This window comes from Neodiprion virginianus, chromosome 2, assembly GCF_021901495.1.
Source record: "Neodiprion virginianus isolate iyNeoVirg1 chromosome 2, iyNeoVirg1.1, whole genome shotgun sequence".
In the NCBI taxonomy this organism is placed as follows: domain Eukaryota; kingdom Metazoa; phylum Arthropoda; class Insecta; order Hymenoptera; family Diprionidae; genus Neodiprion; species Neodiprion virginianus.
The window spans coordinates 13582914-13599712 of NC_060878.1; the positions used below are offsets into that span (position 1 = coordinate 13582914).

The 16799-nt window shown below is 40.3% G+C and overlaps 1 protein-coding gene across 12 annotated transcripts in view; it reads left to right on the forward strand.

Moving 5' to 3' along the window:
- Positions 1–16799, forward strand: part of LOC124297388 (transcription factor Sox-2) — a 307639-nt gene that overhangs the window by 193190 nt on the left and 97650 nt on the right. For 2 of the 12 annotated variants that reach the window (XM_046748362.1, XM_046748361.1), the window contains exon 1: positions 7378–9978. The exons of 5 other annotated variants lie outside the window; for them this stretch is intronic. In XM_046748362.1, coding sequence (XP_046604318.1) covers positions 8624–9978 — 1355 coding nt within the window. In that variant the 5' untranslated portion in view covers positions 7378–8623. 5 more of the 12 variants (XR_006906589.1, XR_006906590.1, XM_046748363.1 and 2 more) reach the window with 5 other exon arrangements.

Below are 16799 nucleotides of genomic sequence, written 5' to 3' on the forward strand. Positions count from 1 at the left end.
AGTCTCGAACCGACTGCTCCATCACTCGATGATCGCGAACTAAACCGGGCCGTTCCCACCTTGCTACTCGATCGACGCAGGCTCTCAACTTGAAAACTGTTCACTCTCTCGAACACGGAGAAAAAAAGTTCGCTGGATCAGGATATGTTAGTATTGTGTAGTCACAGGGAGAATTTACTATCTGCTTCATTATTTTCGTATAACGCGAGCATTTTTTACGCGTTTTTTTACGCCTCTTTTCCGTACGCAAAGTATCCGTTTCTATGACGGTAGAGTGAGGCTGCGATTGCGCAAGCGCGCGGACCAGAAAAACGCCGCGCGCGCGCTGTCGCGAACGGATTTGACATTACGCGAACCTAACCTCACTTTCTTGATTCGTGAAAAAACGCGCAACATACTCTTGGTATACATAAGCAATCGTGTGTGAAATATATTATTTATCGTGAATATGTTCTCCATTTTTCGTTGTTGATGATCTTGCACCGCGAAGCTGAGCCATTTACTTGGCAATCGAACGAATGATTTCAATTCGTTAGCATTAAGTTTCAATGACTTCTATCTTGTCATGTGAGTTTCCATTGTTTATCATTGGTATTCAAAGTTAGATCTGATTTTGAATGACGTCAGAACTCGTTAGATGATTCTTACCCTTATAGGAATCGAATAGAATTGGATAGTGTTACAGAAAATCACAACAAAACTCTGTAAATTGTCTTTAACGCTGGGGAATCATTAAATATGGATGAAAATTTTAATTAACGCAATCGCGCGATAAGATAGAAATCAATAAAATGTTAATGAATTTTAAATCATTAATTTGCGCGTTTACCGCCAGACTTGAAACCATTTCCATGATCGCCAGCATTTTCTTCACCGTTATATTAAGTGATTAAAAATATGTTCCGTAATGATTCCAACTAGTATCTCGATTAATTCGTACGTTATTCCAAAGAACATCCAGGAAATCAAATAATTCCTTCATTTTAGATTTTATTTCCAACTCGTTAACTTATGACTGTCTCAAGTAAGCGGCCCCTCGTAATAATGCTAGTTTGAAACTTTAAAAAGTTAATTCAATCCTGAACATCTCTTCGAATAATACATATCCGAAAATAATTCTGAAATGAGACATTTCTGAACGAATCACAGACTTTCCGTAAAATTAAACTTCACAGGATTTTCAGAAAAATATTCAGCATAAAATTTTCTCTGCATCGTTAACTTGCAACTGCAGCTTAACTCACTGCTCGAGTTATCAAGGGCCCTCAGCATTCGCGCGTGCAAATTACATCGTCACGACTTTGCACGCGACGGTTGAACCCAGTCGAGAGAATCCATGACGGAAGAGGTGTGGACAGGCTATCATGTTACGACTTTCATACGGCGTTTAGCAATCAGCTGTAATGATGCAGCAGCCGATTCGGACAGCTCGACGTATGCCTGCCGCTGCTGTTGCTGCTACAAGAATTATCGACGTTAGAAATTTATACGGCTGCATTTTTAAAACGCGTGTCTAATGGTACAAGGACGTATCCGCCAAAAGGGTGAATTTGGTGCAGGTAAACGGGCGTATAATTTTAATGAAAAACACTCGAAACGCATATTTATATGCTAAAATTAGCCGAAAAAATGCATAAAGGTAAAAGGCCTTATGTTCGGTGGATACGTCCTTTCGGGACCAAATTATAGTTTTATTTAACAAATTTATAAATGGAAAAAATTTATACGAGTAATTATGCGAATATTTTCTAAAATATGTCAAAAATGACATTATGGATTGTCGCTGAGTAATTTTTCACGCAGTTATTGATTAGGTGAAATGAAATAAAATACCTGACAGATCGAAAATGAGTATCATCAGTTTTTTCGACTCTTGTTCTTCTTTTTTTTTTTAATTTAATGGGGCAACCGGACATATTGTCCCAAATGACGTGAAAAATTCTGTGTAAAACGCGGATCCGAGCAACAAATACTCAGAAAGAAAATTTTTTAAAAAAAGTAGAATTTACGTAGCTGAGCTATGTGTTTTTCTTACTGACATTGCATGATAAAAATATCGAATGAAAAACAGAATTATTTCAAATACAGCGGGAACAGCACCATTTAATCTTTTCTGACTATTATTGATACTAATAATTAACCCCGGTACAACTGAAATATTTTTCTAAGTCATTTAATCTTTTCAAAATGTATTTTCAGTACAGAAATGCAAGTCTGAAACAACGAAGATTAATATTTTATTTTTCCATGTACACTAGCTGCCTCTAAATATTTTCCGAACGGATTCAAATTTCAAGATAATTTTTTTGACATAATTTGGAACAATATTTTCGGTTGCTCCGTGAAATTGAAAGAAAAGGTGGAAAATACCATTCAAAAATACGTATCTACCTACTTCAATGATTTATCCTTTCATCACGCTGCCGATTTCGTATTTGCAAAAAACTAGTCAATCTAAAATATAAAAAATATGTGTATTGCATACACGAATGTTTTCAGTCGATCAATTAGTTTTTAGGAATAATTTTATGACGTAAGCTTAAAAATTTCCCTGATTTTTCAAAAAACTCTGTCAAATGCATTTCCATTCGTGTGCCGCTCAGCTATTTCCCTGAACCAATTTACTCGTTATTTAAAACAAAAATGGCGCTTGTAAATTTTACTGCCCTAGGCTATAGCTTACTCACCCTATTTCCTCATTCGTTTCTGTACAGAGATTGTCTAACCATTCGTAAGTAGAAAATAATGGAAAAGGGGTTCCAGCCAGGTTTAAGAAAACAATCATATTTGGAGGGATTACTGCAACGCAGTAAAATGCTCGAGCTCTATATTGAGCAAGGTACGATAATTGCCCGTTTTCGACTTGTATAATTTAGCAAGTCGGGTAGGTTATACGAGTGACGAAGGAATTTAAATTGCCATCGTCTTCGAGCCCAATTAGGACAAACTCTGTGGGTGGTGGAAAGCGTGACTCATACGCCGAGACAGCGTAATTACCCGAAGATGAAGAAACTGTATGAACGGTCATGTTTTGGCCAAATCAACACCTTTGAAATTCGCCCAAAAACAAGTGTGATAAACTTTTACTTGCGGTCAATACTACAGAGCAGGATAGATCGACCCCAAAGATCAAGCAACAAACATATCCATGCGGATGACTAGGCCATTACTAGGAATTACAACTTTACCTATTGCAAGGTTTCGAACAATACTAAGAATAATTGTAACTGTTTGAAATTGAAAATGTATTGAAAAAATGATTTTTTTCAACGGGGAAGAGACTTGGCCGTTGAAGGGTTAGAAAAGTCTGATAAATATCTTCGCATTCTCATCGCATCTCAGTTTTATAATACTACCAATCTTTTTTAATATTTATTTTGAATTTTTTTGCCCTTGTCTATTCATTGATTATACATTAATTTCCGAAAATTCGAAGATGCTCGATACTTTCGGGCAAATTGAAATTGTTTCCGATTGATCAGACTCGCTAACTCTCTAAATTTGAATCAGTGAAACTTCGCTGATTCCCAGTTACAAGTATACCACTCATGGAAAACACCAGTGTATACAGGGTGTCCTGAGAAAGTTGTACATTTTCGAACAAGGAATATTTTAATTGAAACAAAAATGTATGATTCCATTTTAAAAAACTAAAAATTCTTCATGTGTCCCCCTCTGAACCATACAACTTTTTTTCAATAGGACAGGCCCGATATAGCCATACCGGGTTTTCAAATTTCCGAAAAATTCAATTCTCCAGATTTTAGAAGGGGTGGACAGGTGGTCTGGGACACCCGGTATATCTTGGAGATCCCAGCCTTTGGTTCTGGAAAGGTACTAGAAAAATTCTAAAGGCTTATGCTTTGATTATAATATTGCACATCGCGAAGTTGTTCGAATTCAAATCTCCGGCACAGTCGATCAGCTGCGATCGCTTTCCGTCCAAAATCAGATGCGTAACGAATTTGAGTTTGTGCGGGAGGGTTCAAACCGGAGTCTCTTCAACCCTTCAGAGCACCGGCGAATCACAGCCTCACAAACCACGAGAGAGAGAGAGAGAGAGACGAGGAGCGCAGGTTTGCCGGGCGAGAGGGATAAAGGGCAGAAGGGAAGGAAGGGAAGGACGATATAGAGGACATCGATCGCAGTGTCGACGCTGAGCAACGCGATTGCGACTGTTCTCCAGTGCGATGGAAACGGTGAAAAAAGACTTTTTTCAACGAGCTTCAGTGCCGGGCTGCGGGATGCCAGGGCGATGTTTTTTCGCGGAGGTTTTTTTCAAGTCGCTCGATCGTTTCCAAGCACCGCGTAAACGGATTACAAAGTCTCTGCATATAAAAGCCGCAGTCGAACGACGGTTCAATGCTCAATACGTATTATACTATCATCCAACACTGACGTCATTGTGTCCATTCAGCGATTCACGCGCCAAAGAATCTCGACTGTACCCTGTTGGGCATGCCTTGTGCGCCCCGTGCGTTGTAGGAAAACCGACCGACCTTCCTTCCTCCTCACTTTTTCGTACACGATCACCTCAATCCTCTCGCCATCTACTCTCTCCGTATTCCATTGTGTAACCCGCTATACATAGATACACGCGTTTCTAAACGGTCCGTTTGAACCAACCTGCGATCGTGTATACACACCTTCATTATGTGTTTTTATCCCTGACCTACAAGAAATAATGAAGAAAAAATTCACCCTCGAACATCGCTTCTTCTGTTCATCATCCTTTTCACTTTTTATTATACTAGCACGATATTCTTCACGGATTGATCATCTCTCAATTCTTACGAACGACCATCAGCGGTTAAGTATGTTATACGTTCTATAGTCCCGTTCCCACTCAGGTACCGTCGAACTATACGCAATCATAACTGGCAATTTTCCGTCCGAAAATCAGTTCTCACCGCCTGCACCTTGAATCTCGTTACAAAGTTTCTGTCGCTCTTGATTCCATCTGTATTTTGCTTCTCCGACTACAACCTTCAACAATCTAAATCCCCTCACAAAATTTGGGTGAAACGGAGTCATCGTCTTGTTCACCGGAGGATAAAACCACCACGGCATATCACAAGCCGCGAAATATCATCGATTTGACTAAAAGTCTAGTAATCGAAACCTGCATAGTGTATCCGTAACGTCGAGGGGATGCAGGGGTGGAGGTGATGCGAGGTCGCATCGCGAGGACTACCGTATAGCTTGTAGAGGGATTATTTGGATCCCGGTGAATGGCAACAATCAGGCATTGTAATCGGGCCTCCTCAATAAAGACATTGTTGGCCACCCTTCGAGCCACCACCACCCCCCTGGTTCTTCGGCCTCGTTATTTGAGCTAATAGAGCAATGCGATAGAGTCACCTGTTGGCCCGCCGATCTTTTTGTTCTTCAAAGTCGATCCGTACCTTTGCGATTGTATTATTACATCGCGCTCCCTTCGCCAAGGCAGCATCGGATCTCTCGACCGCCTTCATCAGTCTCGGGCACGTACCTATTATCATATACGTAATATACCTCGAGGTATACAATCTTCGCGCGCTTCTTTCAGGCCGGAATACCTCACGGCCAAGATTCAGAAAACTTCGGCAATATGGGTGATGCACCGCGCGCACGTGGTATATCACACAAACATTGATTTGAATCACAAAGCCCGCCCGCGGCCGCCTTTTGTCAGTCCGCGGAGCTTATTGTACCTCTCTCTTTCTCTCTTTCTCTCTCTCTCTGTCTCTGTCTCTTTCTCTTTCTCTTTCTCCATCTTTTTCTGGCATGCCACGGTTATGTGCCACTTGTAGCACTCGCTCTCAATCGTGCAATTGGCAACGAATTTTCCAACGGTTCATTTATACTTTATATACCTTTCCGATCGCCGCAGTCCGTGACACGTTTGCAAGTAAATTCGTTTAATTTGAAGATTTTCGGCGCCTTGAATCAATAAGGTGATCGGTACGGCTACTGCTGTTCATCCGTAACCGATGATTTCTCATTCGGTATTATCGTCATGGATGTACTGTATAATAAAATTGACCTTTTTTCCGGATCATAATAATCGGTGCTGACAATGAGACTAGAATTAGCGGTTCTTTATCGGACTTACAAAAGGGTTTATTGCTCTAACCAAATTACTCATCGCTAGCTTTCAAGCAATTTAAATATTTCTGCAACCTAAAATTATAACGATGTAACTGTACTCTGTACAATTACTTCAACCTCAGACCGTTTTATTACAACACATTAAACATTTGGTTGCAGTTTGAACTATTCGTATATTTTACAATATTATACTTATTGTTAAACAAGTAAAGTGTGTGCCCGAGTATAGGTATAAATCTCAGGCGATAGACCGTAAATTGCATCGTTCGATGGGTAAAAGTTCCTCTTTAGCCTCAGTCGGCTCTATAACGCACTTCTATATGGGTGCCTATAATGCGCGTGTACTTATACCCGGCGTGTATAATGCCAGTGTATTTAAGCACGATCTATTATCCGCTATGACCTAAACACGTGAAAACATTCTATTGAGAGGCGATAAACGTGCGGCGAGCCACGGTGCATCGCCGCGGTTTCGTCAACACACAAGAGAAGAGAACCTGTTGCCCGCCACACCAGATGTATAAGTACGTATATAATGGAAGAATGCGTCTCGTAGATAATCATAGGCGGACTCTCTATACGGACAAACGGCGGAGGCAGGAAGGGAAACCCGGGGCTGTGGGCGAGGGAGGAAAGGCGACTCTTTCTCTCTCAACCGTTACCGCGCGTCAGACTCTCGGTCCTCCCGCTGCACATGCAGAGGATGAATCCCATACATTCATGTAGGTACACCATTACGCCATACGTCCTTTGTTCTCTCGGCTCCTCGTCGACGACGACGGCGGTTTTTGCCTAAGCGTTCTTGGCTACGCCGTAACGCCGATCGTCTTTTTTTTCATTTTATAACCTCCAAGTTACCTCCAAGTCGATGGATCAATTTGACCGAAGAGAATTCTACTAACCCCGGGGTGTGAAAATGCATGATACGGCGTTCTGGAAGGTGGCGGCGATTCCTCGCGGGAAGTCGGAACGGCTTGCCTGAATTTGATCGCGGCTTTAGGAATTGGCCAGCGCCTGGGCGCAGAACGTTTCGCGTCGCCGCGAGAGGACTCATTCGGCTGTAGTGACGTCACTGTGAATTGGCCCCGCCCACCGACCGACGCCGAGGCTTCCCATTGGCTGGAGGGAATGATGGCAGGCGTGCGTCGGAATCGATAGCCACTGGTAGGTTAGACGACTCCGGTCTACGCGTCAGCGTCATAGCCGGTGTGGCGGGTGGAGAGGGGGTAGAACTCGGCAGGAAACAGGCGAACCGAGGGATCGTCAGGCGCTAGAGTTTCTACGTACGTTCAGACCGGACTGTTGCTCCGAAGCGAGTGGAGGTCGTTTCTTCAGCACGTTCGGCAGTTTACAAAAAAAAAAAAAGAGACTGCGCGAATAGAGGAGGGCGTACGAGTGTGCGGCGACGAGGAGGATTCGTTGTATCGAATAAATCCAACTGCCCGTTGTTTACGGCAACACGTTGTCACTCGTAACCGTCACCTTCGCTTCTCGGGAATAATAAACATCTTGTTACATTCTCATCAATCGAGTTTTGCGATTTGTAGTTGAACCGTCGTGCGGAAACTATCGTTTATTTTGTATTAAAATTTTTGCGTGCTGTGATTAAGGCGGTTTGTTTTTAAAACGATTTTGTACTTACATGCAAACTTCGCTTAAAGTGTTTCGCAGTTTATGGGGAAAACATTCGTCGACAAGGAGAAGCCGATTGTTTTAAAACTTATATGTTCTTAAAACCTTTCTACGTCGCTCTCGATAACTTGATATCGTGATCTTTAACTTAACATACATGTATAAAATATAAACCTTCAGTGAAGTGTATTCTTATTGATTATTGATTATCGGTGCAGCGTTGTTTTTACTGTAAAAACTGTACTTGGATTCAGCTGCAGTGTTTATTGTTGTTTTTGTGAGGCGGGTTAGTTCTTTCTCCGCAGACGCAGAGTCACGACCGCATGTATAAACACAAGTGAGAATAAGCGAGTAAGGAGAGATAGGAGAAGAAGAACACGAGTGGTATTGCTACTCTTGAAAGTTGCATTGGTGCGCGATAAATCGTTGTACAAACTGATTCGCGAGACGTGCAGTCCTTGTAATTACTACTCGTCGATGCTGTGCGGTCGTTAAAAACATTCGAAGATACGCCGATCAAGTTAATTCTCTCTGTCGGAAGAATCACCGAGAGACGGTCGTTGCGCCGTCTCAAATTCAAAACAAAGGAAAATACACACCGATGACCGTTACGGATTGCAGATTACAACCTGTATGGTAAATAGGAAAGAAAATTGACCGAAGACTCGACGGTTTTCCAAACGCGTGTAAACGTGTCGCTGGCGTTAAAACGAAACTATATCAGTAGTGCGCCGATGTTTCGATTTCGGACAGTGATCGCGGGATCCGGCGCGTAGCGCAACGAGCGCGTCGCTAATCGTTTGCGGATTCGAACCGCGCGGGGCTTAGGAGGCACAACGATAATTGACCCCCGCTAGTTGACACAAAAGGCGGCAAGCTGTACGGGCACAGGGAGGACGACATGCTGACGATGGAGACGGACCTCAAGGGCGGCAGCCTCCACGGGCAAATGCCTCCGCACCCACACCAGGGCGTCTCGCCCATGGGTCACCACACCGGGGTGTCGCCCTACGGAGCCCTCGGCTCTATCGTCCACAGTCCAGCGCTGTCGGGCAGCCCTCCAACCGCCGGAGGCCTCGGGGGCCTTGGTCTACAGCATCATCATCAGGCCTCGTCGCACCACTACGCGGCAATGCAGTCCCAGCAACAACAGCAGCAGCAACAGCAGCAGCAACAACAGCAGCAGCAACAGCAGAGCATGCACGCGCTGGCGAGTCAGCAATCGGCGGCTCAGCAACAGCAGCAGCAGCAGGCGGCTCAGCATCACGCGCATCAGCAACAAGCGCCGCAGCACCAGCCGCCCAACAACAACAATAATACAAGCAAAAACAACAACATCGATCGAGTCAAGAGACCGATGAACGCGTTCATGGTCTGGTCGAGGGGTCAGCGGAGAAAAATGGCCCAGGAAAATCCGAAGATGCACAATTCGGAGATATCGAAGCGGCTCGGGGCCGAGTGGAAGCTGCTTAGCGAGACCGAAAAGCGACCGTTCATCGACGAGGCGAAACGGCTGAGGGCCGTCCACATGAAGGAACATCCGGACTACAAGTACAGACCCCGCAGGAAGACAAAGACCCTTATTAAGAAGGACAAGTTCCCGATGGGCGGTGGCGTCCCAGGGGTAGGCGGCATGCTAGGCGTCGATCAGAGGAACGTGGCCGCCGGTGCCGGGCAGCAGACCCAGTTACCACGAGATGTTTATCAAATGCCCAATGGATACATGCCGAACGGATACATGATGCATGATCCGGCGGTTACGTACCAGCAGCATCCGTACGGTGGACACATGGGCGCCGCTGCCGGCTACCCGAGGTACGACATGGGACATCACATGGGGGGCGGAAGTCCCAGTCCAATAAACAGCTACATGAACGGTTACGGAGGATACGGCGGGACCACCGTTCCCGGGGGCTCGCCTTCGCCCTATCACCAGCCCCAACCCGGATCGCAAATGTCGAGCCACAGTCCGTCGGGCAGTAGTATCAAATCCGAGCCGACAAGCCCGGCGAGCGGCGGCATCCACACGCCGACGCCGACCGGACCCTCGTCCACCGGGGCCCCGGTAAAGCGGGAGTACATGGGCCAGCAGCAGGCCCCTCAGCCCCAGGGTGACCTACGGCAGATGATATCGATGTATCTGCCACAGAGCGCGGAACAGGGTGTTCCTCAGCACGGTGGCAGCGTGTATTCACCCGGGCCATCGCCCGATCCCCTGGCCCAGCACCATTCGGGCGTACCGCCGCTAACTCACATGTAAGCACCCTTGCCACGTAAAATAATTATAGAGATTATTACATTCGTTTGTGTGAACTGTGATGTGTGTCATGTTAGGGTGGTTCACCTGCAATTTCGCATTTGTGTAAATTTATTATTTTTTCATTTTTATTTTTATTTATTTATTTTTTATACCATTATCTTTCAGGCAGCAGGATCGTTTGTATTATAACGGCTATTGAACTCTTTTCGATCGAGTGATTTTCAAATGCTCTGTGTCGTTCCGAAAACTTTATTAATTTGCGTAGCCTTTGACTACAAGTTTCACAATATTTACAACTAAGTATTGTACTATTGTGACGATTATCTAGAATTGTATTCATATGTATGTATATATATAAATATATACACGTAAGCGGATAATCTACTTGATGTAATTATGTAAGTTTTGTACATATATCCAGTTTTGTATGGAAAACTTGACGACAACCTGATGCTTTCAGGAAGAGGTCTCTTTAAGTTTTTTTATAAAAGCAAAAGATTATTTATATCTTTTCAATACGTAATCTCAACTTTATAGATTTAATTGTAATTTTTCATTGTTCATATTATAGTTTAAGCCTTTAAGGTATCGAAAAAGACTTGTGTATAATTATCAATACTGTGAAGCTTGTAAATAAGCAAGTTCGTATTCTGTGACAAATGGTAAAGTACGAAATAAATTGTATATTTTAAAAAGAGATGTCTGTATATTACTCTACATCGATCTCATACAGGTACAACATTTCGAAAACCGTGGTGTTTATCGTTTAGTTGTAATGTTGAACCACCCCAACATACCTTTATTATGTAGCAAATAATATGTTTATTTTGTTAAATTTGCGTTTACGCTGCTACTACTGACGCCGCTGCCGTGTATAATTCGCGTGTTGAATACATTAACTTTTATTATAAATCGATGGTTATTCTTCATTCTGACGTTGCATTCGCATGTGATATTCGTATATATGGGCTCTTTTTTCCTTTTTCTTCATTTTTCAATTTCTTTTGTCAATTCACTTTCTCGATAATACGTCAAACGACTTACTATACGTGTACGTGCATAAATATATTCCGAATATTCTATAACTTGATGCACGTGTAAATTCATCATCGATGAAGTTCGAAGTTTTCATATATAACGAATATACGTTTTCATCCGACTTCTTTCGCAACCCTCGCGACGAGGCGAAAGCTGAAGTGTATACTGTGTGTGTATCTCTCTCTCTCTCTTTTTTTCTCTCTCTCTCTCTCTCTCTCTCTCTGTGGATCTTGAATTTGTCCTGTTGTGTACCTTTGCTATATGATTCCAACCCTGCACGCCTCTGCTAGATATAACGCCGTGAAACTAGACGAGACGTATCAGAGCCGAGTCCGATTCTTCCGATTGACGAATACTTACGAAGACGAACGGGTACGTCGTGGACAGACGACGGCGAGCGGTCCAGAGTAGGAGCTAATTATCTCACGAAGCACAACCAATGAGCTAACCACAGAAAAACTACCCTCGTAGGTTAGCTTAGAGAGGATGGATGAGCTAGCGAGCGAGCGAGTGAGGCCGAAGCGCAGAGACAAGGTGTGGGGGCTGCGGGACCAAAGACGAAATGACCAAAAATCGAGGCGACGAGGTCAGAAGCGTTTCCACGAACCACCTTCTTCGGAGAAGATAACCATTAAGAGTGTTGCGTTGTTTTCGAGGAATGCCGGCCGCACTTGGGTCGAAAACACGGTTCGACAGGCATGACGACATGACGGGCCTTCGGGGGTGGGGGGGGGGGGGGGGGGGGGGAAGGAGGAAGGGGACGCTTGTGATCTTGTAAACGAAAATGCTCCCTCGGCCCCCACATTTTACCTTTTTCCATAAACATACTTACATCAGTCCGAATCACAAACAGCCGTTCAATATACCTGTATAAAAACAACAACAATGAGAACAAGAACACAAACGTTGAACAAAAAACCGTGTCGAAATTTCACTGGAATGCAAGGATGTAACGTTTACATAACTTCGTACGTGTCGTTGTTATTTATATATAATATATATATATGTATATACGACGCCTCGGTGTTACCCGGAGACCAATTTTACGTCTGCAGGGGAATGCATGGTGTTGGAAAGACTTTGAAAAACGTGGCGCGATTGTCGTTGTATTCGAGAAATTTTGACACTCTCTGCCGTAAAAACGCTCGACGTTCCGAATGATTTTTGTATGTCTAAAGTAAGAGAGAAGAAGAGGGGGAAAAAAAATAAAGATACGAAGAAGAAACTACTGACGGAAGTATGCGATCGATCGATCTGTCGAGGAGTGAAGAACCGCACGTTTCCGTTAGGATTTTTAATTCGCTCCTCGAACGATTATCCTTACATATACTCCTCTATAGTTTGTATGACAGATGAAATATAATTTTAAGTTATACAATCTATATATTGGAAAGTGATAAAAATTAATAACGTTTTCGAAATTTCAATTTTTATCGTAATATCGCTATGTATACATATATACATGTAAACTAGAAATTTCGAAAACCGTTTAACAATCATTGATGTGATTTTGATATATATGTATATATATATATGTGTGTGTGTATATATGTATATATATATATAATGCGAAATTTGTTGACTAGCGTTTTTACAGTTATCGACGTGAACTCCCAAAGTTTGTGTTTTCCTTCTCGTAGATCATACATAATATACCAAACATACGTCCCAATTCCCATATCTCTCGCTCTTTCTCTCTCCCTCTTTCTCTCCGGACATACGTATATAAAAAATTTTCTGCTCATCTTCTGGCAAACTGATAAGAGATATACATGCCCAGATGCGTTAATATCTATATACTATACATGTAATATATGGGGAGGAAAAAAAATATAGAAATAAAATGATACAAAAACATCATCACTATACCAGTCACAGTATTTATGTATACAAAACTATTGTTTATTAGTTTTTAGATCGTCATTATTATATATTGTTAACTATATTAATATTGGTATATAATAAAACATACACGAAATGAGAGAAAACAAAAATAGATAGATATCATGTGTAAGTGTACGGCTGTCGCGCGTCAGGGATCCGTGGGTCTAGCTTTCGCCCCGTGTCGCTAACAACACGCCTAACCTTCCCCCCACCCCCCCCCCCCCCTTCCCACCCCCTTAAATCTGTGAAAATCACCCCTTATGTAAATAATGTCCCGCAGAAAAAAAAAAGGTAAATAGACCAGATCCGCGTCATTATGATTTATTATTATCGCATTATTAATAATAATATTATTATTATTATTATTATCATTATTATTACTACTATTATTATTGTATTATTTTTGTCATTATTAATATTCTTATTGCTATTATGATTACCGCTATTACTATTATTAATTCTTTAATCATCGTCGTATATAGATTAATATTTATCAGTATAATACGCCATTTAGTAGCGAACGCAAGATAATTATTTCATTTTCTTTCAAACTTCTATCAGATTTCTACGCATATATATATGTGTGAAAAGTAAGAGAACAATCGAAAGATCGTGTTTGGGGGGCACGATAATATCGTCGAGCGGCGCCGTTCCATAGGGTAATAATAATGATAAAATATGTATAAATAAATACCGGATGGAGAATATCATACCTTATAGGTATTAGTGTTGAAATGAAACTCACCTAATCATTATACGTAGATTACGAAATGTTTGAAAAACCAAAAAATACACCAGAAAATGGATTATAATAATACTATAATTGGCATCATCGACTTTGTGTAGCTATACAGACGGAAAAACAAAAAGAAGCACGTATGTCAACTTCGTTTACCTATTTATAATTAGAAAAGAAAATCGAATTATATAATTTAGTTTGAACATTCATCTTCTTTCCATTAATGTTTATTAGGTGTCATTCCTTATTCTGAACAAAGAATTTGTACAAACTTTCGCATATAATATAAAAAAAAAGAAAAAGAAAAAAAAAAAAAGATAACGTAATGACAACTAGGTGAAACAAAAACAAAAACGTTGTAGGATGAAACATTTCTGTACAGATGTTTATTTTAATTTGTGTTTTTTTTTTTTTTTTTTTTATAATTATTGTTTCGCATGCGGCGAGTATTATTGCCGCAAAACAAAAATGTGAATATATATTCATTAAGTCGAGTTTACATTGTGTTTCTGTTCCATAAACCTGATCACCAAACATCCACAATATCCCAAATTGCCACAACTTCAGCGATGTTATATACTATCGATTTTGAGTCGCGGCCTTTAAATTTTTCCTTCAATTAATTGATTTATCATTCTGACTTCACTTCCAACGTACCGTACAGTATTAATATCACGTGTCATTTTTGCTTCGTTACCGCTTCATTATACGCGGAGAGTCTTTTAGTGCGAATATTTCTACTATTGCCTACGCAAAATTGACATAAAATATAAGAATTTACGAATAATCGAGGTACTGTTACAAAAATTCGCATAACTCGTAAGAATATTAGAATCTTACATTAAAAGAATTAAAGTGTATGTAAGTTTTCGTAGTAAAATCTGCAATGGACTCGACTAACAAAAATTAATATAGAGCTTTGCAGAGAGCGAGATTAAATGTCGTACGTTTCCAGTATAAACGCGTTGCGATTTTTCTAAATCACTGTACGAAAAAAGAAGCTCACATATATATCTTTATATACTCAGACACCCCAGCTTTCGACTTTTATTTTATCCATATTACACTTATTGCACGTAGGATTATAAAAATAACAAATCACATCCAATTTTTATTTATATAGTACTTTCGATCGCTCAGTTGGTTCACGTATGAAAGAAAAGTATTTTTTTATGTCTTCTCTTGTGAGGATTTCCCAAATGAAACTCTGAGTATCGTATATTTTATACGATATAATTTTTTTTAAACACCTGTTTTTGTAAATAAAAAAACAAAATTTCGAAGACATAAATTTTTTTAAAATTTCATCGCCGTCCCCCCTTTAAATATTAAATGTTGGAAATCATTTATCTTTTCTGATAATTACAGTATTCGAAATAAATTGAAATAATGAATATCGTTGTACGAATGTACTGTATTGAAAACTTTAAACAGGATTTCAAATTTTGTAATTCACTGACTTTTAGCGGGGATTGAGACAGCCTTTGAGTAAGCTGTAGTTGGTTATTTGGATTTCTTATTTCTCCCGAATCTAAGCTCTGAAGGACATAATTCTGTAACATAAAATTTTTGGTAGAACGCCAAATCATTCAATTCACTTTATTCTCAATACTTACCGGAAATCTGTAATCTTAATATTAGAGTTTACTTGTTCCAATCGAGGCTATTTGCGACTTATTACACGTTGAAACTGCAAGTCGCTGTAACGACGCTTACCTGGACCTCAGATTCGAAGTCAACGACTAGATCGTCGAACATTTTTTACATACATATAAATTATTAATACGGCAATGTACTTTTCCATATTTAAAAACCAATAATACCTTCAACATTCGATGTAACAATCGTCAGAATTTGTTTTAGATTTTAAAAAGACGGTGCTTGATGCGACGTTCCTAACCTCAAAAAACTACACGCGTTATAGTAGAGGAATACGCTTTCAAATCACATACTTTCGTAATCCGTTAATTATACTTATACTTATACTTCTTTCATCGGAATAATTGCGACGAAATCCAGTTAGCCGAAACAGCTCAGAAATATTCGGCCGTTTTTCGTAGGTATAAAGTTTTAGAATTTTTCTGAACCCCAGTAGCAAAGATTATAAGTGTTATGTACTCATTTCTTTGCGCCTTCTTATAGAGAATACCAACTCTAAACTTTAGTGTATTGTTTGCAACTTCTGCCACATCGAATACTTATGTTCAGAATAATTTTTACTAAATCTCTTATTTATTGTCATCACTTTTTTTTAACACTTCTAAATTTCCAACAGTAGATATTAATGTTTCTAAACGTACTTTACTAATTCTTGCTCATAAATATTGGGATAATGCATCAAAAAATATCATGATTTCAAATTATTGTTATAGGAAGGATTATAACAGTGTACCGATTATCTCTAAATTCTTATATTTCGTATCAATTTTGCGTACGCGATAAAACAAAGATTCTTACCAAAAGTCTCTTCGCGTATCGACAAATTTTTTTATCATAACTTGCGGCAATCAGTTACGAAAATAAATGCGGATTCTTCTCTACTTTAATATCAAGGATCGAAAATTCGAACTGTATATTTCTGGGCTTGAAACATTATCCGTGTTGATGAATACATCTTATTATTTTTCAATTTCTTCAATCGAATCTTATTTCTACCGTATTTACTTATTTATTTATTTTTTGCTCTGCCTTTTCTCTATTCTAGTACAACGAGTTTCGAACAAAAGCGACTCACTCGGGAGAATAAGGTAATTATATAAAAGAATCCAAATTTTATTTCACTATCGCACTTTTTATACAAATCTCATCGACGTTTGTTCCGGTAAGACTGAAACACGATTTTACACAAATCTAAGCCATGCTTATCCAACTCACATTCACTCATCAACGTTATCTTCGCCCCCTCCTAAAATCCTGCGGATCTTATTTTCACGTCTCCGAGAGGTTGATTGTCAAAAAATAAACGATATTACATCCAGCATATGAGTTACGACTGTTGAAAAAAAAATGATCATTTAGTGGAAATGTAATTGTTTACACTTCATTGTCTCGCCAGTACGATGATAATTTGTTCACCCAGTCTTAATATTTCTCTACGGATGAAACACATCGTAAACACATTATCTTTATCGTTTATATATGTTATTTCACCAATGT